At 40.8% G+C, this 26482-nt stretch overlaps 1 protein-coding gene across 2 annotated transcripts in view; it reads right to left on the bottom strand.

Moving 5' to 3' along the window:
• Positions 1-26482, bottom strand: part of FGD6 (FYVE, RhoGEF and PH domain containing 6) — a 135792-nt gene that overhangs the window by 104851 nt on the left and 4459 nt on the right. For both annotated transcript variants that reach the window (XR_004439669.1, XM_033221024.1), the window contains exon 2: positions 22197-24624. Coding sequence is in view for 1 of the 2 variants with exons in the window: in XM_033221024.1 (XP_033076915.1) it covers positions 22197-24624 (2428 nt within the window). In the remaining variant the exon portion in view is untranslated. The remainder of the gene's footprint in view (positions 1-22196; positions 24625-26482) is intronic.

Here is a 26482-nt window from a genome sequence, read left to right as displayed (position 1 = left end):
TAGGAGATTGAGACCATCCTGGCTAACACGGTGAAACCCCGTCTCTACTAAAAATACAAAAAATTAGCCAGGCGTGGTGGCAGGCGCCGGTAGTCCCAGCTACTCGGGAGGCTGAGGCAGGAGAATGGCATGAACCCAGGAGGCGGAGCTTGCAGTGAGCCGAGATTGTGCCACTGCACCCCAGCCTGGGAGACAGTGCGAGACTCCAACTGAAAAAGAAAAAAAAAAAAAAAAAAAAAGTTACTTCAGGCTGGGCGTGGTGGCTCATGCCTGTAATCCCAACACTTTGGGAGGCCGAGGCAGGCAGACCATGAGGTCAGGAGATCGAGACCAGCATGGCCAATATGGTGAAATCCCGTCTCTACTAAAAATACAAAAATTACCCAGGCATGGTGGCATGCATCTGTAATCCCAGCTACTCTGGAGGCTGAGGCAGAAGAATCACTTGAACCTAGGAGGTGGAGGTTGCAGTGAGCCAAGATTGCACCACTGCACTCCAGCCTGGGTGACTGAGTGAGACTCTGTCCCAAAAAAAAAAGTGACTTCAGAGAGAAGCTTCTGCATTATCAATCATGTGAAACAGCTCATCACCAGCTTCAAGGGCTGAGTCAAGAACTCCTACACTAAGGTCATGTGAGCCACGGTTTTGCAGCAGGTTACTCCTAGAGCTCATTTCCCATGTTTAATTTCACTGCTTATTTTCGGTAGCTTACTACTTGCACAGTAATATCCTGAAGCTCACAATAATTATAGTTTCATGTATATCTCAATATTCTCTCTTATTTCTAAAACAATTTTAGTCACATATAACGACAAATTCACAGGTATTCCACTAGATCTCAAAGTACCTTTTCAAGTATGTTTTGAAAAGCTGGCCTTGTCCCTCTTTGCTTAATAATGATCATATTGATGCGACAAAGGCCAAGAAGGCCTATGAATGACACTGATAAGAATAACTCACGTATGCAATAAAGTTGCTGATTTCTCTGGTAATGTAAACTTAATTTTATAATATGAAGCAAAGAATCCTATTTCTTTTCTAAATGGAGATTTTCATATTGCACTGAACTAGAAAGAAAGAGCCCAGGAGAATGCAATTTCAAAACAGTGATCACTTGCTCTGAGCTACTAGCTGAAGGCACAAAAAAAAAAAATGGGGAGAAGAGGGAAGTAGAAGAAATGAAGAAACCAGAAAACAATAAGTAAAGCAGGGTAAAGGAGAGAAATAAGCAGATGGGCAAAGCACCATCCGTGCGTGTGTGTGTGTGTGTGTGTGTGTGTGTGTGTGATGTTACCACAGACACAGGAGAAGGAAGACAAGGTTCCTGCCCTGGGGAAAACGGAGCTGTAAGCCTTTGTCTTTCTCATGTACCTCAAAGATAACAATAGCCTCATAGGGACAGAGTTTACTCCTAAACTTTCCATTTATTCTAAAACTTTCCATGTGAAAAATCAAAACAAACAAAACCCCCATAACCTTATCTCTACAGTGGAACCGAGGTGGATGATAAAGAGAAGAAAAGGCCGGGCGCGGTGGTTCACGCCTGTAATCCCAGCACTCTGGGAGGCCGAGGCGGGTGGATCACGAGGTCAGGAGATTGAGATCATCCTGGCTAACATGGTGAAACCCCGTCTCTACTAAAAATACAAAAAATTAGCCGGGCGTGGTGGCGGGCGCCTGTAGTCCCAGCTACTCGGAGGCTGAGGCGGGAGAATGGCGTGAACCCGGGAGGCAGAGCTTGCAGTGAGCCGAGATCGCGCCACTGCACTCCAGCCTGGGCGACACAGCAAGACTCCGTCTCAAAAAAAAAAAAAAAAAAAGAGAAGAAAAGGAGGGAGCATTTTACTTTTCACTTCATGTACATTTAACTCTTTTTTAAGACAACTATTTTATATAACTTTTATAACCAAACAAATATGTAAAGAACTGAAAATCCCCATTCTCTCTTCTCCAAGTTTAAAAACACCGTTTTTTTTTTTTTTTTTTTTTTAAATACTTGGTAAGGAAAGGTCAAAGGCAAAGCAAGGAGAGAGGATGAATTAGAGAAAACTATCCCCATTGGCTCTTCCCACAAAAATGCAAAGAAAAAAAGAAAAAACATCTGACCACGTTGACATGTGGATTACAGCAATAGTTTTTGGTCTACTTCCTGTAGATAGTCTCCAAATGAATTCTCTAATTCCCTAGACCACTCCCCGCTCTGAAAATAATACTGTACTTTGTAAGGTAAACCCAGTGAACAAAGAATATTTTCACCCTGGGCATTAGGAAATTATGTATAGCAAAATGGAAGCTTCTATACACCCCCATATCTGTGTTCACAGTCACAGATTTTACTTAACAGAACCCATCCACAGGGTATTAGCTGCATAGCCAGCACAGATATTTACTGGGGCCAAGATTTCAAAGACCAGGCAAAGAAGACATTAATTTGTAGGGTACAAAAGAGCACACAAAAAATACTTTTGCTTTTTAACACTGTGTGAGGGCTCAATAAGAATTAAAAGTGCTTAGAATCACTGCTATCAAGAGTCAATTTTAGCCGGATGCTGTGGCTTATGTCTGTAATCCCAGCACTTTGGGAGGCCAATGAGGGAGGACTGCTTGAGCCCAGAGTTCGAGACCAGCCTGGGCAACATGGTGAAGCCCCATCTTGGCAAACAAATACGAAAATTAGCTGGGTGTGGTGGCATGGGCCTGTAGTCCCAGCTACTCGGAAAGATGAGGTGGGAGGATCACCTAAGCCTGGGAGGTTGAGGCTGCAGTGAGCTGTGATCTTACCACTGTATTCCAACCTGGGTTGACACAGCCAGACCCTGTCTCATAGAAGAAAAAAAAAAGAATCTAGTAAGGTCACATTCAAGAAAAGGGGACGCATCAACAGTTAATCAGGTAACCACTGGGTATAAAAACATACTTAAACTAATTTTACCACCAAAAAAACCTCCTAACCTAGCTAGAGCTAATATATTTGCTATTTTCACAGTATTTAAGTTTTGCCCTAGAGAAAGATTTCTGAGTCTTTTAAAAAGACCAAATGGATTTCCTTAATAGTCATAGAAAACTTTCACCTTTCAGATCTTTAATATTCTTGTTAGTACTAACTTTCATTGTAAAAGTTCCTTTTATATTCAAATATGGTGCTCCACACACAGTGAATGTGCAGTAAGTACCTGTTAACTAGAAAGAGTATTTAATACATTAAGAGAAAAGATGTAATATATTAAATAGTTTTCAGTTTGTCTTTACAAATCCTTTAAGCATTTTACCTGCCTTCTTAACAGCTAAGACATGGGATTTTATCTGTTGTACAGTAGGAATAAAAAGATGTTTTCTTTTGTTTTTGAAATGGAGTCTTGTTCTGTCCAGTCTCTCAGGCTGGAGTACAATGGCTTGATCTCGGCTCACCATAACCTCCGCCTCCCGGGTTCAAGTGATTCTCCTGCTTCAGCCATCTGAGTAGCTGGGATTACAGGCACCCCCCACTGCACCTGGCTAATTGTTGTATTTTTAGTAGAGACGGGATTTCGTCATGTTGGCTAGGCTGGTTTCGAACTCCTGACCTCAGGTGATCTGCCTGCCTCAGGTCTTCCAAAGTGCTGGGATTACAGGGGTGAGCCACTACACCTGGCCAAGATGTTTTCTTAAATTAATATTTTTCTAAAATATTTTATAGCTCTTAGGTAATACTCTTAAATCTTTTCCATATAGATACCTAATTAGTCCATACCAGGGCTCCGAAAATACTTTATTTTATTTAGGCCGTACCCATATGTTACATGGAGACAAGAAAGCAGAGTCTAAAATACTATACTTTGGCTAAAAAATATATGTTGAAATCCTGAAGTAATTATATGGATTATTCATCCTCTAAAAGAAAACAAGTCTTCCATAGCCAAATCATTCTGTATGTAAAATTATGTAAAATTTGTAAAAATTTGGGGCAAGGCATGGTGGCTCACACCTGTAACCCCAGCACTTTGGGAGGCCAAAGCAGGAGGATTGCTTGAGACCAGGAGTTTGAGGCCAGGAGTTTGAGACCAGCCTGGGCAACACAGTAAAATTTTGTCTCTATATTTAAAAAAAAAAGTTAAAAATTTAAAAATACATAAAAATGTCACTAGACTCGAACGGGCGCAGTGGCTCACGCCTGTAATCCCAGCACTTTGGGAGGCCAAAGCGGGCAGATCACTAGGTCAGGAGATGGAAAACATCCCGGCTAACACGGAGAAACCCCATCTCTACTGAAAACACAAAAAATGAGCTGGCGTAGTGGCAGGTGCCAGCTACTCGAGTGTAGTACCAGCTACTCGAGAGGCTGAGGCAGGAGAATGGCATGAACCTGAGAGGCGGAGCTTGCAGTGAGCCAAGATTGCGCCACTGCACTCTAGCCTAAGCAACAGAGCGAGATTCCGTCTCAAAAAAAAAAAAAAGTCTCTAGATCCTTCACCAGAACATTTTAGTAAATTTTTGCTAAATCCAAAGCTACCTACAGACTGCCTAGATTTTTTCAGTTTCAGTCTCACTACATATAATATTACAGGGACAGTTCTTTCATTTACGGTTCCATCAAACTAGATTTTTTAAAGAGATACATCTTCTTTGCATTTTCTGAAGAGCACATTTGGATATGTTAAGACCTGTACTAACCAAGAAACTGTCAAAACTGCTTTTGATTGGCATGGGAATTTAGACTCCATGCCTTCTTTCTGCAGGTTTGGTGAGAGGGTTGGCGGAATGGAGTGCTTCTTGCATAACCATCCCACAATACGGAAGGATGCTCACTGTGTATCCAATAAAGACAGATGCATGTGAGGTCTTTTAATTCAATTTCTCTTCTCCAAGGGAGCTTTGTTTTAGCAAATAGCAGTAATTCTCCACAACAGTGTAACTGCTTTCCAAAATTAACAGATGTTTCCTGTACATTCTGGAAGCCTGGTCAGTGGGACACTGGTTTACTCAAAATGCAGCTGGATTCTGACTTCACACAAGCAAAAGCAATGTTTAACCTGACCACTGTTTGCTCAGATGTGACTACTTAATTTGTGCCAGGTATCTCCTGGGGCCAAGGATACAAAGGTGTTGTAATCTCTCACAATATTTATTCTTACATACTTGTCCCTGGTTATCTGTGGGGGATTGGTTTCAGGACCCCCCACAGAGACCAAACTCCATGGATGCTCAAGTCCCTTACATGAAATGGTATGGTACTTGCATATAAACTACATATATCGTCCTGTATACTTTATTATTATTATTATTTTGAGACAGAGTTTCGTTCTTGTTGCCCAGGCTAGAGTGCAATGGCACGGTCTCAGCTCACTGCCACCTCCACCTCCAGGTTTAAGCAATTCTCCTGTCTCAGCCTCCCAAGTAGCTGGGATTACAGGTGCCCACCACCACACCTGGCTAATTTTTTTGTATTTTTAGTACAGATGGGGTTTCACCATATTGGCCAGGTTGGTCTTGAACTCCTGACCTCAAGTGATCCACCTCCCAAAGTGCTAGGATTACAGGCATGAGCCACCACGCCCGGCTCCTCCTGTACACTGCAAATCACTGTTAGACTACTTATAACCACCTAATATAAATGCTATGCAAATAGTTGTTATATTATTTAGGGAATAATGACAAGAAGTAAAAATCTAAAAGTCTGTACATGTTCAATACAGATGCAACCATCCATTTCCCCCAAAATTTTTTCAGTAAGCAGTTGAGTGAATCCATGGGTGTGCAACTGATAAATACAAAGAGCAGAATGTATATGTATTTTTTCAGGGGGGAAGCAGAGGGAGGTTAACAAAGTGTTACGATAAAACGATGAGTTGGTGCTGTGCAATAGTAGAGGACCAAGGAAAGGAGTCCATTGTACTGTTTGATATGTAGTTAAAATCAATATAGTAAATGTTAGCTATTTTTATTATACCATCAACAGGATATGCCAGGCAATATGCTAGAGAAGGGAGTGGAGGTACAATGTACAAAAATTCACTTCCTCATTCATTCTTTCAATAAATATTTACTAAGCTCCTACTATGTGTCAGGCACTGTTCTGGGCACTGAGGACAAGGCAGTGTAACAAAATTTAGGATACCCCATCCATGCAGGCTGTATTCTAGTAGTAGAGACACATAAGCAAACAAGTAGATAGTATACTGACAAGAAGAGGAAGTGTTAGGAAGAACGAGATGAGTGGATGGAGAGCAACGGGGTAGATTGGGAGGGGAGTGTATTTTGTTACCTTTCCTACATTGGAAGAGGAGGATTTCCACAAAAGGTAGCATGTGAATTAGGTCTAGAAAGGTGAAAAAGTCTCTGTCCGGGAAAAGGGTGTTTTAGGTAGTGGAACAAAGCCATGAGAGAAGAGCATGTTTTGGAATGTAGAATGTGGTCAGTTTTGTGTTGATGGGCAATAAGATGATCAGACTGGGAAGGCAGACTGCCATAATGTGATATTACTGCACACCGTCAGCACTGCTAAAATAAAACACAGTGACAACCACCAAGTGCTGGCGAGGTGTGCACACACTGGATCACTCGCTGGTAGGAAAGCAAAATGGTACAGCTACTCTGGAAAACAGTTTAGCAGCTTCTTATAAAACTAAAGTGTAATTCCCACACAACTCCCAATTGCACTTTTGGGCATTTATTCCAGAGAAATGAAAATATATTCACACAAAAACCTGAATATGAATGTTCATGACAGATTTATTTGTAAAAGCCAAATGGTGGAAATGGCCCAGATGTCCTTTAACTGAAATACTATTAATACTTAGCTTTAAAAAAGAAAAAGCTATTGGCATACACAAGTTGGATGGTTCTACAGAAAATCATGCGGAATTTCTTTTTCTTTTTTTTTTTTTTTGAGGTGGAGTTTCACTTTTGTCACTCAGGCTGGAGTGCAATGGCATGATCTCAATTTACTGCAACCTCTGCCTCCCAGGTTCAAGTAATTCTCCTGCCTCAGCCTCCTGAGTAGCTGGAATTACAGGCACCCACCACCACGCCTGGTTAATTCTTCTATTTTTTTTTTTTTTTTTTTGAGATGGTGTCTCGCTCTGTTGCCCAGGCTGGAGTGCAGTGGTATGATCTTGGCTCACTGCAACCTCGGCCTCCTGGGTTCAAGCAATTCTCCTGCCTCAGCCTCCCAAGTAGCTGGGACTATAAGCATGCACCACCATACCCAGCTAATTTTTGTATTTTTAGTAGAGACAGGGTTTCACCATGTTGGCCAGGCAGGTCTCAAACTCTGGACCCCAGGTGATCTGCCTGTCTTAGCCTCCCAAAGTGTTGGGATTATAGGCATGAGCCACCGTGCCCGGCCCATGCTGAATTTTTTTTAAATGCCAATTCCAAAAGGCTACACGCTATATGATTCTACATTTTTATTATTTTATTTTACATTTTATTTTCTACTTTATTATTTTATATTTTATTTTTATTTTTTTGGAGACAGGGTCTCACTCTGTCACCCACGCTAGAATGCAGTAGTGTGATTACAGCTCACTGAAGCCTTGACCTCCTGGGTTCAAGTGATCTTCCTGCCTCAGACTCCCAAGTAGCTAGGACTACAGACATGTATCATCATACATTTTTAAATTTTTGTACAGATGGAGTCTCACCAAGTTGCCCAGGTTGGTTTTGAACTCCTGGGCTCAAACGATATTCCTTCCTTGGCCTCCCAAAGTGCTGGGGTTACAGGCGTGAGCCACTGCGCCTGGCTGTGATTCCATTTTAGATAACTTTTTTTTTTTTTTGAGATGGAGTTTCGCTCTTGTTGCCTAGGCTGGAGTGTAGTGGCGTGATCTCAGCTCACTGTAACCTCCGCCTCCCAGGTTCAAGCGATTCTCCTGCCTCAACCTCCTGAGTAGCTGAGATTACAGGCATGTCCTACCATGCCTGGCTAATTTTATATTTTTAGTAGAGATGGAGTTTCTCCATGTTGGTCAGGCTGGTCTTGAACTCCCTACCTCAGGTGATCTGCCCACCTCAGCCTCCCAAAGTGCTGGGATTACAGGCCTGGTGCACCACGCCTGGCCTTATATAAATTTTTTAAACAACAAAAATATCTGAAATAGTTGCCAGGGGTTGAAGGGAAGAGGTAGGAGGGGGGTGGGTGTGGGTATAAAAGGACAAGTGGGGTCCTGGTGGTGATGGAACGGTGAAGATGGAGATGTAAACCTACACATCTAATAAAATAATATAGAAATAAATACACAAGTGAGTACAAGTAAAACTGGGGAAATCGAAAGATCGGTATGGATTCTGTCAATGTTAATATGCCAGTTGTGCTTCTTTACTACAGTTCTACAAAATGTTACCATTAAGGGAAACTAGCTGAAGTATACTAGTTTCTCTCTGTACTGTTTCTTTGCTACATGTGAATCTACAGTTATACCAATAAACATTTCAACTAAAAACAGTAATAAACCAGATTGCAAATTCCTTGTGGGTAGGAACTATCCTTAATTTCTATGCTGTTTTTTCACTTCTACTTCCAAATATTAAGAGCAGCCTCAGATAAGGACATAATCGGAGGTTATTTATTTGTTTGCTGGTTTTCCTGAGGGGACATGAAGTTTACTGACTTCTATAAAAGTAAAATCTACATTTTGCTATAAATTCTATATTTTAAATGCCATATAAATTCATAAAATCTAACAATCCAAATCTCTCTGAGGCACCTGATTAGCTACAAGGGACTAAAATCACCTGACAACATCCCCTCTAGCAGGTAAAATGTCACTAAGTTTACATGAGAATCAGAGACCTCTGCAGTCAACTGTCATTAGGTAGGAATCTCAGCCAAAGAATACTGGCAGATTGAGGCCACAGGACTTCACCAGGCTCTATAACAAAAGCCTTCAGAGCAGCATCATACCACTATCCCTTGTCCATCCTCTGTTTTGTTTTAGCATAAAACACAGGGAAAGGCAGGAAACGAGTGATGTAAAGCAGTGAAATGGACATGTATCTACACCTGTAGACTAAAAACTGAAAGCCTATACTTATATTCCCTTTGATAATGAAACGTCCTGGCAACCAGGCCAACTGTGTAGCTCTTTGTGGGTAGACTTTAATTTAAATGAATTTGAGGGGAAAAAAATCACAAATTCATTAAAAAGTCAGAATTATAGGATATTTTAAATAAAATGCAGTTAGAAAGGGCCGGGCATGGTGGCTCACGCCTGTAATCCCAGCACTTTGGGAGGCAGAGGCAGGCAGACTACCTGAGGTCAGGAGTTCGAGACCAACCTGGCCAACATGGCCAAACCCCATTTCTACCAAATACACAATAAATAGGCAGGCGTGGTGGTACACATATGTAATCAGCTACTTGGGAGGATGAAGCAGGACAATCACTTCAACCCGGGAGGCAGAGGTTGCAGTGAGCTTGAGATCATGCTGCTGCACTCTAGTCTGTGTGACACAGCGAGACTGTCTCAAAAAAAAAACCCAAAAAAACCAGTTTGAGTAATTTCATATATTTTTTTAATCTACCTTTAACAGCCAAGTACAGTTTTTTAAATCAGTTTGGCTCTACAGAAGCCTGTTACATAATTAGTACAGTAACAGCACGTTGTGCATAGAAGGAAGTTATTATTTATTTATTTAGAAAAAGGGCCTCGCTATGTTGCCCAGGCTGGTCTTGAACTCCTGGACTCAAGTGATTCTCCCACCATGGCCTCCCAAAGTGCTGGGATTACAGGCACTCACCATGATGCCCAGCTAATTTTTTGTATTTTTAGTAGAGACGGGGTTTCACTATGTTGGCCAGGCTGGCCTCAAACTCCTGACCTCGTGATCCGCCCACCTTAGCCTCCCAAAGCGCTGGGATTACAGGCGTGAGCCACTGCACCTGGCCAGAATGAATTTAAACATGCTTTCTATACTATGACTGCGGCATTTATTCACTTAAGAAAAACCAAGTTCAGTTCAGCGTAGACAGTATTAATAAACATGCCAATTTTTTTCTTTTTTTTTTTTGAAACAGGGTCTTGCTCTGTCATCCAGGCTGCAGTGCAGTGGTGCAATCTAGGCTCACTGCAACCTCTCCCTCCCAGACTCGGGTGATCTTCCCACCGCAGCCTCCCAAGTAGCTGGGACTACAGGTACATGCCACCAAGCCTGGCTAATTTTTAAATTTTTTGTAGAGACAGGGTAGGGTCTCACTATATTGCCTAGGCTGGTCTCAAACTCCTGCCTCAATCCAAGTGATCCTCCTGCCTCAGCCTCCCAAAGTGCTGGATTACAGGCATAAGCTACCATACCCAGCCAGATGACAAATTAAAAAGTCACAAAGAGGAATCTCAATCTGTTTTACCTTGGAAGTAGATTCAGCAAGCCTTTTGGGAAGACAGGGTCAGTGACTATAACCTGTGTCAGTAGTTCCAGTAATGCTAGCAGTGGTTTCCCTAAGAACTTCTCTCAACTTATAGCCGGACCGAACATGCTCCATCATCCAGTATCCAGGTCATACACCCTCTCACAATTCAAAATGCTCAGGCCGGGCGCGGCGGCTCATGCCTATAATCCCAGCACTTTGGGAGGCCGAAGTGGGTGGATCACTTGACGTCAGGAGTTTGAGACCAAGCTAGCCAACATGGTAAAACTCTGTCTCTACTAAAAATATAAAAATTAGCCTGCTGTGACGGTGCGCACCTGTAATCCCAGCTACTCAGAAGGCTGAGGCAGAAGAATCGCTCGAACCTGGAAGGTAGAGGTTGAAGTGACATCATGCCACTGCACTACAGCCTGGGCAACAGAGCAAGACTCTGTCTCTAAAAAATAAAAACAAACAAACAAACAAAAAGAACCCCAAAAGGCTCCAGAAAGCCTTCCTCCTCTAAGAAATCTTCAACTAATTAGAGGGAACATATCACCTGCATCTTTTGGGGGAAATATACCCCTACCATTCATTTAAATCTATTTTTTCCTTAAGTTAATAAGGGCATTATCTTATTATAAAAAGTATTTTAGCCTTACAAAATATTTACTTTGAGGACCCATAAATAACAATTATTAAATAAAAGTCCTTTAGATGTCAGAATGTACTTCACAGAGAGAACAAAATGAGGAACAGGGATAACAGGTTTAAAAAAGCAACTCTCATGTAAATCAGTGGAGAAATATGAGCCATGCATAATCCTTTCCGTGCAATTAACATCCACATGTAACTAGTAAATGACAGGAACCATATTTAACTTGCTTTGAATAGCAACCACCACCCACCGGACTAAATGCAAATATGACGTAATGAATTCAGTTTTCAACCTTTGAAACACCTATTACCTAACCATAAAAGCTTTCCAATCAACAAGCTCTTCTTGCGTGAAAAATCTGGGGTCTCTAAAAATGTCCATTAATTTCTATTTATGCCACTGCAGGTGTCTCTGCGTTTTCCCTCTAAATAGTGAACAAATTAAGGACAGAAATATTTTGTCCATTGTGGTCCCCTGGGTAGAAGATTCACAGACCTCTACCAATATTACTAATAAAAAATAAAATAATAGTGAAACCATGGCTTACAGCAAAGCACAACATCAACATGTTCTGATTAAATGTCAGTATGCCTCAGGATCAGAAAACTTAGTTCCATACTCCAGTTTATCTACACATTAGCTCTGTGCCCTTGAGCAAGTTGTTTAACCTCATTAAGGCTTAGTCTCCTCATCTGTAGAAGAAAACAGTAATATCTATCTTAAAGGATAAAAGGCACGAAATGATACATGCAAGAGCTCCTAGCTTAATGCTGGCATATCGGAAATCTTGAGTAAATTCAAGCCATTACTTTTTTTTTTCTTTTTTTTGAGACAGAGTCTCACTGTGTCACCCAGGCTGGAGTGCAGTGGCGCAATCTTGGCTCACTGCAAGCTCCGCCTCCTGGGTTCATGCCCTTCTCCTGCCTCAGCCTCCCCAGTAGCTGGGACTATAGGCGCCCACCACCACGCCCGTCTAATTTTTGGTATTTTTACTAGAGACGGGGTTTCACCATGTTAGCCAGGATGGTCTCGATCTCCTGACCTCGTGATCCACCCACCTCGGCCTCCCAAAGTGCTGGGGTTACAGACGTGAGCCACTGCGCCCATCCACGATTACTATTAAGCCTAAAATGCATGCTATTTATGTGAACGGCACTTCTAATCCTTCATCTTCTCTGGTTTATAGACTTTTGGTGAGGTGGAGAAAAAACTGGATTGATGGGGAGTCAGTTTGGGGAAGGAAAGTTTTGTTAACATGTATTAGCAGCATCAGATTATTTGTTTGCTGAAAGTTTCTGCCTTGTTTGAATATTCACCTTGCTGAAATCACCATTTTAAAAATAGCCATATAATTCTGTGTTCATATGCATCTGTGTGTGGGGCCTCCTTCCTGATAGCAGTAACAATACTGTTATAAAAGGAGAAAAAAGGGCAATGATGCAAGTAAACCTGAACCTTTGTGCAACAACTAAGATCATTTTCGTCTTCTAAATTTTGCTCACTTTCTCTACAATGCTTCCACCCCAGCATTAGAAGCTCCAGGCTGGAGCTTTGGTTTTGGAATTTCCCATTGCTGTGGTGTGGGCAAAGTCAACAAGTCTTTCTGGGCTTTGGTTGCATCAGTGAGTTAAGACAGTGGACTGCATGATTTATAATCATTCCTTTAGTTCTAAACTTTAATGATTCTAAGACTACATTTAACCTAAAATCATTAACAGACGTATTTTAATTTCTAAGTTTTTTCAAACCACTTGATTATTAAAAAAAAAAAAAAAAAATCCTTATTTACTTTTTTCTTACCCCCAGACTTCTAAAAGACTAAGATTTCAGAAACTTTCATTATCAAGCAAATCATACTTGGACTTGTAAACGATTTAATTATCTATCCCTGCCTTTCTCCCCAGTAAGAAGGGCAGTAGAGATGGACTGTGCTTTATCTGCATGTTTTTAGAGGAGCTATGGAAAGAAAAATTAAGTAATGGAAAAGCTCCCCCCGCCCTTTTTTTTTGTTGAGATGGAGTCTTGCTCTGTTGTCCAGGCTGGCTCAATCTTAGCTCACTGCAGCCTCTGTTTCCCATGTTCAAGCAATTCTCCTGCCTCAGCCTCCTGACTAGCTGGGACTACAGACACGTGCCACAACACCTGGCTAATTTTTGTATTTTTAGTAGAGATGGGGTTTCACCACGTTGGCCAGGCTAGTCTCGAACTCCTGATCTCAAGAGATCTGCCCGCCTGGGCCTCTCAAAATTCTGGGATTACAAAAAGCTACCCTTCTACATTGAAATCTCTCTCTACTTGAGACTGTGGGATACATCAAAAAACCAAAAGAAAGTTAGGGAAGGCAGGGATAAGCTACAAATTATTCCTTCTTTATACATTTTGTTGACTTTGTTGGACTTAAAATTACAGTTGGCAAACAACTCAAAAAATCAGAACTGCTTTTCAGATATAAAACAAGACAAAACAGGCTATTCTAAGTTTATTAAAAACCATATCTACTCTTTAACTTCTAATGTTTCATACGATACTAACATATGCCAAAGTGTGTCAACTGTTACAAAAGTTATCAAGAAAAACCGACTTCAAAAAATAAATGATCTAAGTAAAACATGAAGTCTTCGACTGAATCCACAGGAGCTAAAAGAACAAGCAGTTACACCATTTCAAACATAAAAAGCCTAAATGTGTTTGTTTTCCTTTTTATTTGTATGGAAACATTATGGGGAAACTGGTTTTCTTTGTTCAGTGTTTATTATTTCACCTTTCCTGCATCAGAAACCAAAATACTTTGATAAATGGGAGAGTCTGGTAAACAGACCCTTGAAGATGAGGGCTCAGAACCACTAACCATCGCATTTCCATCACTGTTCATTTTTCATGAAATCACTTAAACACCATAACTCAATTCCTTTGCATATAAAAGGGTAACATAGCAACCTTACTCCCATTCATGCTTATATGGAACCAAAAGAGGGCCTATAATAAATGCAAATAAGAAGGGCTGAGAAACCTGGGAAAGAAAACTGAAAGAAGATAGCTGTTCTTCCCAGAAATACAATCATCATGTTTACTCCACTGATAGTCTATTTGGCCACTCCTATTTTTATTGCTCCAATGGTAGATTATCTCTGCCTGCTGTCAAAACTACTTACAAATACAGTTTTTTTTTTCTCCAGAGATCCACAAACACAATTACCTTCAAGCAGGCTAAACCACCAAAGTAGTTTTTCCATACCACCCAGAAGAAATGAGGCAGTTCCATTCCTGAACTTAAGACACTCAGCATTAAAAAAAGGCCAGCACTTCTTTGTAGCTACCCACACCCAAATGTGCTATAACACGAACTGTTCTTTGTACCTAATATAGTTTCAAGAAAGTATTAAAATAAACAGGCTGATATAAACATGTCTAGTCTGCTTTTTTTTTTTTTTAATCCAAAGGGCTTCCCTGAAGACCAAATTTATCTATGCGATTCCAGGAATAGACAATGAATTATTTTAAAATGTCTAGAAGAACATAAAAAGCTATCAAATGTAATATACAAGCACAGGCATTACTTAATGAATCTGTGAAATATGAACATACTCATTCCCTTCCATAAAGACACAAGCCCAGATTTGGAATTCCCCTGAACCACCTGGAAGATGAGGGAGATAAAGTTCATCTCCACCTCTTCATCCTGTTCCCTTCCCCCTTGCTATTTCCCTCCTCAACACATTAACCTTTCCCTTCTTGAAGGCACCATCATGCAAGAATCACAAAAGTCATTTATTTAACTTCACTGCTGTTTTATTACTGTCACAGTCTCATTTCCTATTACTTTCTATCACATTTTTCATATATTAGAAGCTAAATATGTTCTTGCGGGCGGGCTGGGAAAGTCACTCGCACTCAGTTATGACTACTGCAAAAATGCATTCTGATTTCCAAACACCCTACTGCTAGGTTTCATCCATTCACTGACTGCAGGATGATTGTCTGATTACCTTTATATATCAGGTCATTACAAGAAGTGCAAATGCTTAGGAGAACATAGTGGGCCCTCCTTTTCACCCTCACCACTTCTGCCCTTCCCAAAAGATTTACACTGGGGACTTTTCTCTAGGACCTAGGTCAGAAATTCACTTTACAAAGCAATGTTTGTCTCACTGATCCAACTAACTCAAATTTTATAAAAACAAAAATAATCATATCCTTGGCTAAATTTAAGATTTTTATTATTCAAGAACTTGATGAAAACACGGCAGTGGAAAACTAGTTAGCTCTAAAAATAATAATGCAACCTTTTATTCTCCCAAAGTATGCAAATTTCAGCTATCTCAAAAAAAATGTTTTACTAAGCAAGACAGAAACACACACACACATTCTTCTTCTTCCATACATTTTTGTAGTCTATATTTTTTTCTTCTATCTCTGACTAAAAATATGCCTCTAAAAGTGTAGAGTGACAATCTACCATACAAAAGCATACACATGGGCTGGTCGCGGTGATTCATACCTGTAATCCCAACACTTTGGGAGGCCAAGGTGGGCTGATCACTTGATGTCAGGAGTTCAAGACCAGCCTGGCCAACATGGTGAAACCCCATCTCTATTAAAAGTACAAAAGAATTAGCTGGGCATAGTGGCAGTGTCTGTAATCCTAGCTACTCAGGAGGCTGAGGCAGGAGAATCTCTTGAACCCAAGAGGCGGAGGCTGCAATGAGCCAAGATAGCCCCACTGCACACCAGCCTGGGTGACAGAGTAAGACTTCATTTTCCAAAAAAAAAGCATATAGATAAAATATCATTTATCTGCTTTGGCAGGAAATGAGACCAAAGTAATACAGCTGGACAAAACACTGCAATTTAATTCCTAATATTAATTAATACTCTTCATAATACTTATTCCTAATTCCTTTAAAAAAATTTTTGTTTCTTTTTTTTTTTTTTTCCATATAGGGTCTCACCATGTTGCCCAGGCTGGTCTCGAACTCCTGGGCTCGAGCAACCCTCCTGCCTCAGCCTCCCGAAGTGCTGAGATTACAGGCATAAGCCACCACGCCTGGCCCCTAATTCCTTATTAAAAGGAAAAAAGAAGAGCTTTATTGCCAAGAAAGAAAACCCAATGCTTCTGCTGCAATTTCAAATGCAGTGTAAGTATGCAAACAAACAGATTTGCCAGAACTGTGTGGCTACGATTCTAACACAAGAAATACAAAGTTAAAGAGGCATACAGATTTTTTATATTTCCTGAGCTGTCTCTGAAAATAACTTACAGGAAAGGGCTGCTGTTGATTATCAGTACCAACCCCCACCCTCTATAACTGTGCATAATCTTATCTGTGCTAGGACAACATGGAAATGTTCATAGGCTGTTAGAGTATACTCTAAGCCTTACATTGAAATCCAACAATACCACGAGGTGGTAAATGTAACCAGAGAGAGGTCTTCTAGACCAGGTCTCCTGATTTACAATGAAAATCCCGTAACAGGACTTGTAATGTCATTCAGCAGCTCTTCAAGACCAGTCTCAAATTTAAAATGGGGAGAAACAAAAACCTAGTATTTTCTTTCATCAGAGATGAGAGTATATTGATTCATTTAAAAGAAATAATTTTGAAGTTCAATCTACTTTGAAATCCGGTGCTTGAAGAAGACCAAAAGATAAATCCAAACCTGTCAAATGACAGGCACTTCTGGGAAAGGTTTCAAGGGACAACAATCCACATTTCTGATTCCACTTCCTCTCTTCTCAGTCCCAGTTTGCAATCTGGCTCCTTCTCCAACAGCACCGCTAAAACTGTTCTTACCAACATTAAAAAAAAAACCTCCTAAACACCAGATTGAATCATGCCCACTTAAAAAAGACTCGGTTCAAGTGTTGCCATGTAGGTGATGTTTTCTTTAATACCCTATTCAGATACAACCAAGAAAAAGACAACTAATTAGTAAAACCGTGTATTATAAACTTCTGTCACCTCACTGGGCAGAAGCTCCTTGGGAGTAGGATCACTTTTCACCTTTGAAAGTACAATGCTTGACATATGGTCGGTATCTGTGAAATAAATAAATCGAGGGTTTGCTAGGTTGCCTAGGAAAACCCAATTATCATACTTTTTCTTTGAAATGTTTATAATAAGAACAAACTGAAACAACAAAGGAAAAACTTGGAATGTTTCCAGGGAAATTTTTCTTTATAGAATCAAGAAATCTGCCTTAATTTCAAAGAGAAAATTCCAACATTTGGACACGATTATTTTGCTGATTTGTCTATAACCCTTTAATAAGGGTTACAGACAAAGGCTCAAAGGCTCAAATTTCAGGAACTTCTCTCTGAACATCAAACTTCTTAAATAAAAATAGTAGTAAATGGGTACCCATCACGTGAGTATCAATAAGATAGAAAGATCCTTTGCCTGCTGGCTGTTTTACATTTATTATATCTGAAACATTTCAAGGAAGATGTCTCAACTATAACCCCAAAATGTCAGAACAATCCAGAGTGGCTCCCAGTTGCACTATCAACAAAACTGCCTCTGAGAACCCAGAGCGGTGACTAAATGATGACCTATGTGGAACACCTAAAGCTATGGTTTCTTCAGCCATGGGAACTTCCCTTCAGTCTCCTTCATCTTCAGCTTTGGCTGTTCGTCCTTTCTCCTCTGGGGTTTCCCAGTGCCAATCCTTACGCCCCCACCCAGTCTCCTCCTCCAGTTTCTTCTACTCACTTTGCCAGGCATCAGAAACTCAAATTAGCCAAATGATACAGTTAGCAAAGGAGAATGGGGAGGGAAAGAAGGAAGGGATTGGAATAAGGAGAAAAGGAGGTAAAGAAGCTCACTCCCTACTAATTCCCGGCCACTACCCCACCCTTCCCCCTTATCACTCCTTATCGGTCTTCCACACAGCTCACCCAGCCCCCAGTTTCCTCATTCTTCTTTAGTCATCTCATCCTTCCCACAAACCCTGGGGCCTCAGGCCTTGTAGATTTGCTCCTCTGAGATCCCAGGTGCTTAACCCCACCCCGGCTACCGCCTTAGCCCCAGCTTGCATCACAGGGACACATGTGCATGCACGCGCGCACACACACACCCACACACAGTCAGAGAGAATTCACCTCCCTTGGGCTGCGGTAGGGAGAGGAGTGGAGGGGAAGATAGGACAGTAATGGTTAACACAACCAGGGAACTAAACTGAGGACTTTACCACCATTTCAAAACTGTTTCTTTGGGAAATACACTCTGAGTTCCAAATTATCATAAACTTTTAGAACACAGTCCTATTAGGAATTGGGGACTGCCTACAATTACTTCCTGATAAATTGTAAACATGTTGTTATAACTTTGTAAATGTTGGCTAGGCATGGTGGCTCATGCCTATAATTTCAGTACTTTGGGAGGCTGAGGCAGGAGGATCTCTTGAGACCAGGAGTTCGAGACCAGCCTGGGCAACAAGGTGAAACCCCATCTCTACAAAAAATACAAAAATTAGATGGGCGTGGTGACACATGCCTGTGGTCCCAGCTACCTGGGAGGCTGAGATGGGAAGATCACTTAACCCCAGGAGATCAAGGCTACAGTGAGCAGTGATAGTGCCACTGTACTCCAGCCTGGGCAACAGAGCATGACCCTGTCTCAAAAAAAAAAAAAAAAAAAAAAAGTAAATGGTAAGCACTGGACTTACGAAACATCCATATTCTAAAGAAAGCAACCCTATGGGCTATACCAAGCTTGTCAAAAATCTGTTTACTAACCAGAATTTGGTTTGTCACATGTGTAGACTATAAAATTCATGATTCGGTGAATTAGAGCCCTGACCCAGACTTTCTTCCCTGAAGGTTGAGAAACTGAGACACCCTTATCATGACCCCAGCAGAAAAATCTTAAGCAGAGTTCATTTGCATTTTTTCTTATCATTTTAGAACCCCAGTCAACGTACTGGATTTTGAATTAATTATTCTAAGGCACAGGTCTGTATTTTCAACAGCCAGATTACCAAACAGGACCCTTTGAGCTCACCTGAAATGTATGCCTCACTGTTCATTTATTTGATCTCAGGGTGTCAAGGTGTCCTCCTCAGGAAGGCTTGAATTTCCTTTCTCCTCTATTCAATGTTGTTTACAAGAGGAACAACCTCCCAGGCAATACTGTGATTCTGACCCTATGACTCAGGGCTTTTGATTCCTCTGGCACATTTTAGTAGTCTCAAGCCTGTTGCAGGCTCCCTGCTCCAGGCCTAAACAAAAGTCTCCTTGGAAAGCGAAATTCAAAAGCAGAGTTCACCCAGCCTTTACCAGGCTGCCCTACTTGAAGGCCTGTAACCTGTCCAAAGCCGCCCTTAGTTTCCTGTGGCCTCCAGAAAGAACTCTCCTTATGCTACTGGCTGGCTGCATGCATTAACCCCTTCTTACCAGCTTCCACCCAGTCAAGCAACAGAGCCCTAACAACCTAAGAAGCATACCAGATAAAAAACAAGTTCCAGGATTGGCAGAGATAATGGTAAGCTCTTAGGGTTTAAACCTGATGGCCAACAGAAAACACACCCCAATGGCCAAACCTCCAATTTCAAGAAAAAATTGTACTCATTCACAAATAAAGTGACTCAAAAAGAAAAAAATTTATCTTAGGCAAGGATACAGTATATTGTGAAGAAGTCAATCAAACTTATTACACACAAAACAAATATGGAAAAGCATGTTAAAAAAAAAAAAGATACTACCAATAAAATGGTTCTACAGAGAAAAGCAATCCTGAAAACAGACAATTTGAAATATTTATGCCAAGAACCAGGAATGGTGGCTCGTTCCTGTAATCCCAGCACTTTGGGAGGCTGGAATGGGAGGATTACTTGAGCACAGGAGTTCAAGACCAGCCTGGGCAATACAGGGAGATCCTAGCTCTACAAAAAATAAAAAATAAAAATTAGCTGGGTGTGGTGGTATGCACCTGTAGTCCCAGCTACTTGGGAGGCTGAAGGGGGTTGGGTATCACCTGAGCCCAGGAGTTCCAGGCTGCAGTAAGCCTTGACTGTACCACTGTATTCTACCCTGGGAGACAGAGTGGGACCTTCTCTCCAAAGAGAAAAAAAAAAAATGAAAAATACGTATTTATGTCAAGGAAGGAGCTTTTAGCCTAGGTACTAATATTTAGGAAGCAGAAATATGAAAACAGAATGCAGCTGGCTGTGAGAAAAATTAGGCAAGCGAGGAAACTAGCCTTTTTTAGGCAAAAGGAGGAAGGGCAGGAAAGACTGACTACAAGTAAAGAAAAATGCTATGAGAATATCTGACAGTTAAAGGAACTTAAAATAATTTACTTTACTTGGTACGCTGACTTGCTCGACAATTTTACTTACTCAATTCACCTAACAATGCTTCTTTTTTTTTTTTTTTTTGAAGCCTCCATGATATGCTTTGGCTGTGTCCCCACCCAAATTTCATCTTGAATTGTAGTCCCCATAATCCCTACGTGTCATGGGAAGGACTCAGTGGGAGGTAACTGAATCATGGGGGCGGTTTCCCCCAAGCTGCTGTTCTCGAGATGGTGAGTGAGTTCTCACAAGATCTGATGGTTCTATAACGGGCTTTTCAATCTTTCGTTCTGCTCTTCTCCTTGCTGTCCCCATGTAAAGAAGCACGTGTTTGCTTCCCTTTCCGCCATGACCATAAGTTTCCTGAGGCCTCCCCAGCCATGCTGAACTGTGAATCAATTAAACCTCTTTCCTTTATAAATTACCCAGTCTTGGGTATGTTTTTATTAGCAGCGTGAGAACGGACAAATACCTCCTACTATATGTCAAGTATTTTCTACAAAAGTCACATTTTAAGACTTGAATTTCAAAGACCTGAAGTTAGCGGACTAAGAATAATCTAGAGATTTCCAAAAGGGTCCATGTGCTTTTTTGTTAAACACAAATATTAGAAATACAATGGAAAAGCTCCCTATGCGACTATGGAGAGAGAAGGGAGAAGGAAGCTGCTGCAGTGGTTGCTCCCTTGGCCTATTTTCATTCATTCTCCTTAGACCCAATCAACATCTACTGATTCTACTAGGCCTCTTCCTTGGCTTTATCCAGGACAAAGAGATGACTAGAACTCTTCATGGAGCTTAAAACCAAATACAGAACATCAGACATGCCGATAAATAGTTATACATTAAGACAGCCTGAGATGAAAGGATATCACAACATAACTGGGTGGTCACAATAGGAAGTAAACACTTCTGACTAGGTAATTGTAGAAGCTTCATGAAGCCAAAGACTGAGGGGCTGGATCATCAAGGATGGGCACGATTTTAATAAGAGGGATGGAGTAGGTATTCCACAGGTAGGAAGTGCACATACAAAAGTGAGAAATAGGCCCAGTGCAGTGACTCATGCCTATAATCCCAACACTTTGGGAGGCAAAGGCAGGAACACTGCTTGACCCCAGGAGTTCAAGACCAGCCTGGGCATGATGGCAAAACGCTGTCTCTACAAAAAATACAAAAATTATTCAGGCATGGTAGCATGCACCTATAGTTCCAGCTACTCAAGGAGGCTGAGATGGGAGGACTGCTTGAGCCTGGGGGGTCGAGGCTGCAGTGAGCCATGATCATACCACTGCACTCCAGCTTGGGTGACAGAGTAAGACCCCATCTCAAAAAATAATAATAATAATTAAATTAAATTATTTTAAAAGTGAGAAATAAAGAGTAGTTACGTGTTTCCTGCATTTTTCCTATATCCACTGGAGGTCACCAATTAGGCATCAACAGGTAAAACGACCAATCTTCAAAAAGTGGTGAACTTCTAAAAATTTGGAGGTTTCACCCGATAAGGGCACCACATGTAAATGCCTGCATATTTCAGTAACTTCAGATTTCTTACACCTACCAAATAAATGTCATTGAATTGGCCAATTTCCTGCCCCAGGTTTCCTGCTATGACTTCTGAGCTGGTGCCTGGAGGCCCAGGACCTCTCTGTTCCACACCTTCCTTGTAGCACCTACATTGCCACTGGTTCAAATTCTTTGAATCGGCTACTAAAATAAATTAACTACTTCAAGCTTGTATTTGCAAATATCCATTCCAACTGTATGCTGAAAGGAGGGTGCACTTGAGAATAATTTAATACACATTTTCTAAACTATTCCTTCAACCACGTGTTTTTTCCCCCTGCATTTCTAACTCACCAGGCTGTTGAAGGTTAATTGCAATGATGCATGCAAAAGTGTCTGCCTGGCACCTGTTACCTGGAATGCTGATGTCTAGGTCCAAGTTGCAGCTGGCCATCTGGAGCTTCATACGGCTCTTCCACCTCATACACATTTGCATCTGTGTCCTCCATGCTGCTGGAATTCTGCCATTCCAACTCTCGAGTTTTCTGTATAGCCATAATAAACGGCAAGTTCTCATACTCTGGTATTTCCTCATAATGGCGTATATTTTCATACACCGGTGCACAGAGGCTTGTAACAGACTTGTAAGGTGCCTGAGATGATGACTCCCGGGAGAGCATTTGGTCATCCAAAGACTCAGCTCTCAGACCATTAGCTGCACTGGTCTGGCTCCGGGACTTCTTCCTCTTCTTTTGAGATTCCAGGCTATAGTTTTCTGTGGAATATGCCTTGATGGGCTTACTTCTCTTCTCCTCTCCTACCAACAAGCCTTGCCAATCACTTTCAATCCCCTTCTGTTCCCCACTGGAGAGGTGGCCTGTGGTGGTATCTCCGAGTTGGCTACTCTTGGACCAAAATTTTTGAAAGTCACTCTTCATAAAACAGATGGACAGTTTCATGTTGAGCAACTTTTTAAAAGAGTTTTTCTTTGTAGAGTCTTTGCAAGGCTTAGTGCACTTTTCCACATCCACAGCAGATAACGATTTTGCTCTAGGCTTGGTTAGGGCTGTTGAAGTCTCACTGTTTGAAGATAAGGTGACAGACTTTAAGGATTCTGGGTTCCCTGAAAAGGGTAAAATAGGATGAGGTAACTTCCACACTGGCTTTTCTGAAGCCCGTTTAGGCATATCAAAGGAGGATGACACACCACGGTTTTGGGCACACAAATGTTGAAGGTGGTTTCTTTCTAGGCCCTTCTCTGAACTTTTTTCTTCACTTGAAGGATAAGAACTTTTTTCCACAAGCTCCTCGGAGGCAGCCTTTTTAAGCACTCCTGTAGCAGGCAAGCTGTGTCTCTGAGGCTTTTTGGGGACAATTCGTAGGGAATTTTCCTCTTTTATAACGGATTCCTTTTGCATCTGAGGGGCAGAAATTCCCAGGTTTCTCTCAGATTGCAAATGTTCATTGCAAGTTAATTTGAGCTGCTTAGGCAGGCTCATAGATAGAGTACTACATCTTATAAAACCGGTCCCTTCGTCCACAGCAAGCGACATACTAGAACCATCTACAGTTGTGCTGTCAGAATCCAAATTAGAGTCTGTATCAAAAGAAGGTGCCATCTTTTCAAAGGAAGATGTTTCATGACACATGACTTTCTGTGAATTGACTAAGTCCTGTGCGTCACTGTTGGATTCCACATTCAATTCACTTTTATTTCCCAGCTTCACTTTATCCACGTGTTCCTGCTTACACAAAACATTCTGATGAAGAACACTGATTTTATTCATTTTCAAACTATTTTCAGTAAGACAGGAAGAGCTACTGTCTGAATTCCCTGGTTCTTCAGTGCTTTCACTAGGAGTATCTACACACTTCTGGCGTAACAGACGAGCAGTTCGTGTCTTTCTGGGCTTGGGAGTTGGAAATTTTGGGGTATATGGTAGTAAATGAATTTCTAAGGGACCAAGGTCTTTGACTATTGATTTCTTACTAACTTCATCTGAAGATATAAAAGTACTCCTTTTCCCATTTTCCAGAGCCTCTAGCTCAGATGACTGAAAGCAATTATTGCTTTTTTCACTGTCATCCTGGCAAGTTTCAAAATTTTCACATTCATCACTAGGAAGCTGTAAGTGGCAACTGTGATGATCAGGAACTTTTTCAAAGGTGGATAGGGAAGGTGACAAATCTGTAAACTCAATTCTGAATTGTCCATCTGAATTACAGCCACCATTCATTTCTGGACTGTCTGTGGACCTGTGCTTCTGTGCAGATATAAAAGGTGGCATTTGGTGTATTAAGGCATCTTTGAGCTTCTCTTCTAAAATGCTTGCCTGTAAAACAACCCCACCCTGGTTGTTGGCTTTTTTGCCATACAAATCACATTTACTCCTAGTTTGTATAGTCAAAGTCTCATCAATTTTACTGTTTTCTAAATTTTCATTCATTTCCAGGGGCTCTACAACAAGTTGCTTTACACACAAATTCTCTCTATGGCCCATCTTATGGATACACTCAGAACTGCAGGAACACATTGGTGAAATATAATCACTGCTCTGATGGCCTTCATATTTACAATTAAAGTTGTCAGTGCTTTCAGCTAATTCCTGTTTATGCCCTTCCAGGTTCAACATGATTTTCCTTGATGGCGACTGCCCAATGTCTCGAACAGGTGAGCTCTTCAGGACTTTTGGTTTTGGGGCTATTGCTGGTTTCATTTTCTTTGTTGACTGTGGAACACTAGAAATCACAATGTCGGGTTTAGGTGCAATAGGAGGTGGAGTTGGTTTATTATTTCCCACAGCAAACTTGGGCTTGGGGGCCACTGGTGGCTTCTTCATCTCTAGAAAGGAAAAAATAATAATTTGATGTCAAAACAACCAAAGCACAAAATGATACATGATTAAATTTGATAGTATTTTTTACTTTTACCAATATGACCTTGCCTTTTACTGAGTATGTTACGCTATATAGTATCAATATTACTCCTGAAAATTCCTTACATTGTCCTTCAATTCCATACATAGCTTTGGTTCTATTGTACATTTTTAAATAAATCCAATATGGTTTGTTTCTCCAACTTTGGAACTGGTTACCATATCTTTCTTTTTTTTCTCTTCTTTTTTTTTTTGAGACGGAGTCTGGCACTCTGTTGCCCAGGCTGGAGAGCAGGGGCGCAATCTCGGCTCACTGCAACCTCTGCCTCCCGTGTTCAAGTGATTCTCCTGCCTCAGCCTCCTGAGTGGCTGGGATTACAAGTGTGCACCACCACATCCGGCTAAGTTTTGTATTTTTAGTAGAGACAGGGTTTCACCATGTTGATCAGGCTGGTCTCGAACTCCTGACCTCGTGATCCACCCAGTTGGCCTCCCAAAGTGCTGGGATTATAGACATGAGCCACTGCGCCCAGCCCATCATATCTTTCATTGACAATAAACGAAATAATTGACTTCAGTTTGGGACCCACATAGTTCTTCAATTCATTTGCCAAGTGCTGAAAGTTGAATTTGCCTCAGTTAAATGTAGGATGCAACTCTTTAAACTTCTCATGTGAATAAGCAGTAGTAGTCTTCTATCTCAAGGATAATATAATTGAGTTGCATAAATGCCTTTTATCAATGATCTGTCTACCTCAATAGATAGAACCCCAAAACAATCTTTAAAAAGGAAGACAGAAATCAGAAATTTTCTAAACTTAAAAACTGAAAATTAATTCTTTGGTATTATTTAAGGCTCATAATAAACCTGGTATTTCTTTCTGCAAGAGTAATTGGCTGAGAATTTTCATTATATTCTTTCACAGAGCTCTATTCTTTAAAAAGTCACATGTCTAGGCCCTACCCCAGAGTGAACCAGTTAGAGTTTCTAGGGACATCTGTACATCTTTTAAGTTCCACAGGTGATTATGTTGTTTATTCCTCATTAACATCCACTGTTCTAGTACATTTAAAAGATAACCACAATTTCTAGTGTAGCAATTCTTCCTCAACATTATATATAAGGTTTTAAACTAACACCTATTATACAATGCTGCATCGGTACAGATCTGCTCCTATACTATAGGAACTTAATAAAAGCTTTACACAAAAGACCTATAAAGTGAAAAGATAAATAAAGCCTGTATATCTGTAAGTTCCTTTACGTTCTTCCACCTTCACTGTCATATTATTGACCATATTTCCCCAAGGAGACATGAGATAAAAACTATTTTATCTTTTACGTTTATATTTGTTCCTTTGACAGGATCTAACACTTAATAAAACTTTAATTTACTGAAAAAACTTTTCAAAATACCTGCTGCAAAGGACTGCTGGACATTGTTTAATTACTTGACTAGACAGGAGCTCTGATATTTCATTTGGTGATGATTTCCTTTTGAACAAAGGAAATTAGTCACAACACTTGGGAAGCTATTACACGGAACCGAGTTTTTTTAAAAAAAGAGGAGTAGGGTGCTCTACTTCCTTTTACCAACCAAGGAAGAATTCCCTAAATCTCTACTTCTGTGTGTGCAATAAAGATTAATTGATGATACATGTCTGCTCACTCAATTTCTAGGTATAATGTCATCATCAATAAAAAAAGAATTATTTTCAAAGTAATACAAATTCCTATACTACATAATTTCAGTTAACCGCTCAATAAGCATAGTTAATTTTGTCTGAGTTTTTTTTTAGGCAGAAAATAACTGAAAAACCCTT

The sequence above is a fragment of the Trachypithecus francoisi genome, unplaced genomic scaffold, assembly GCF_009764315.1.
Source record: "Trachypithecus francoisi isolate TF-2019V2 unplaced genomic scaffold, Tfra_2.0 Lachesis_group11, whole genome shotgun sequence".
Classification (NCBI taxonomy): domain Eukaryota; kingdom Metazoa; phylum Chordata; class Mammalia; order Primates; family Cercopithecidae; genus Trachypithecus; species Trachypithecus francoisi.
The sequence above is the reverse complement of the archived record's forward strand: the minus strand, read 5'-3'. Positions and strand labels throughout refer to the sequence as shown.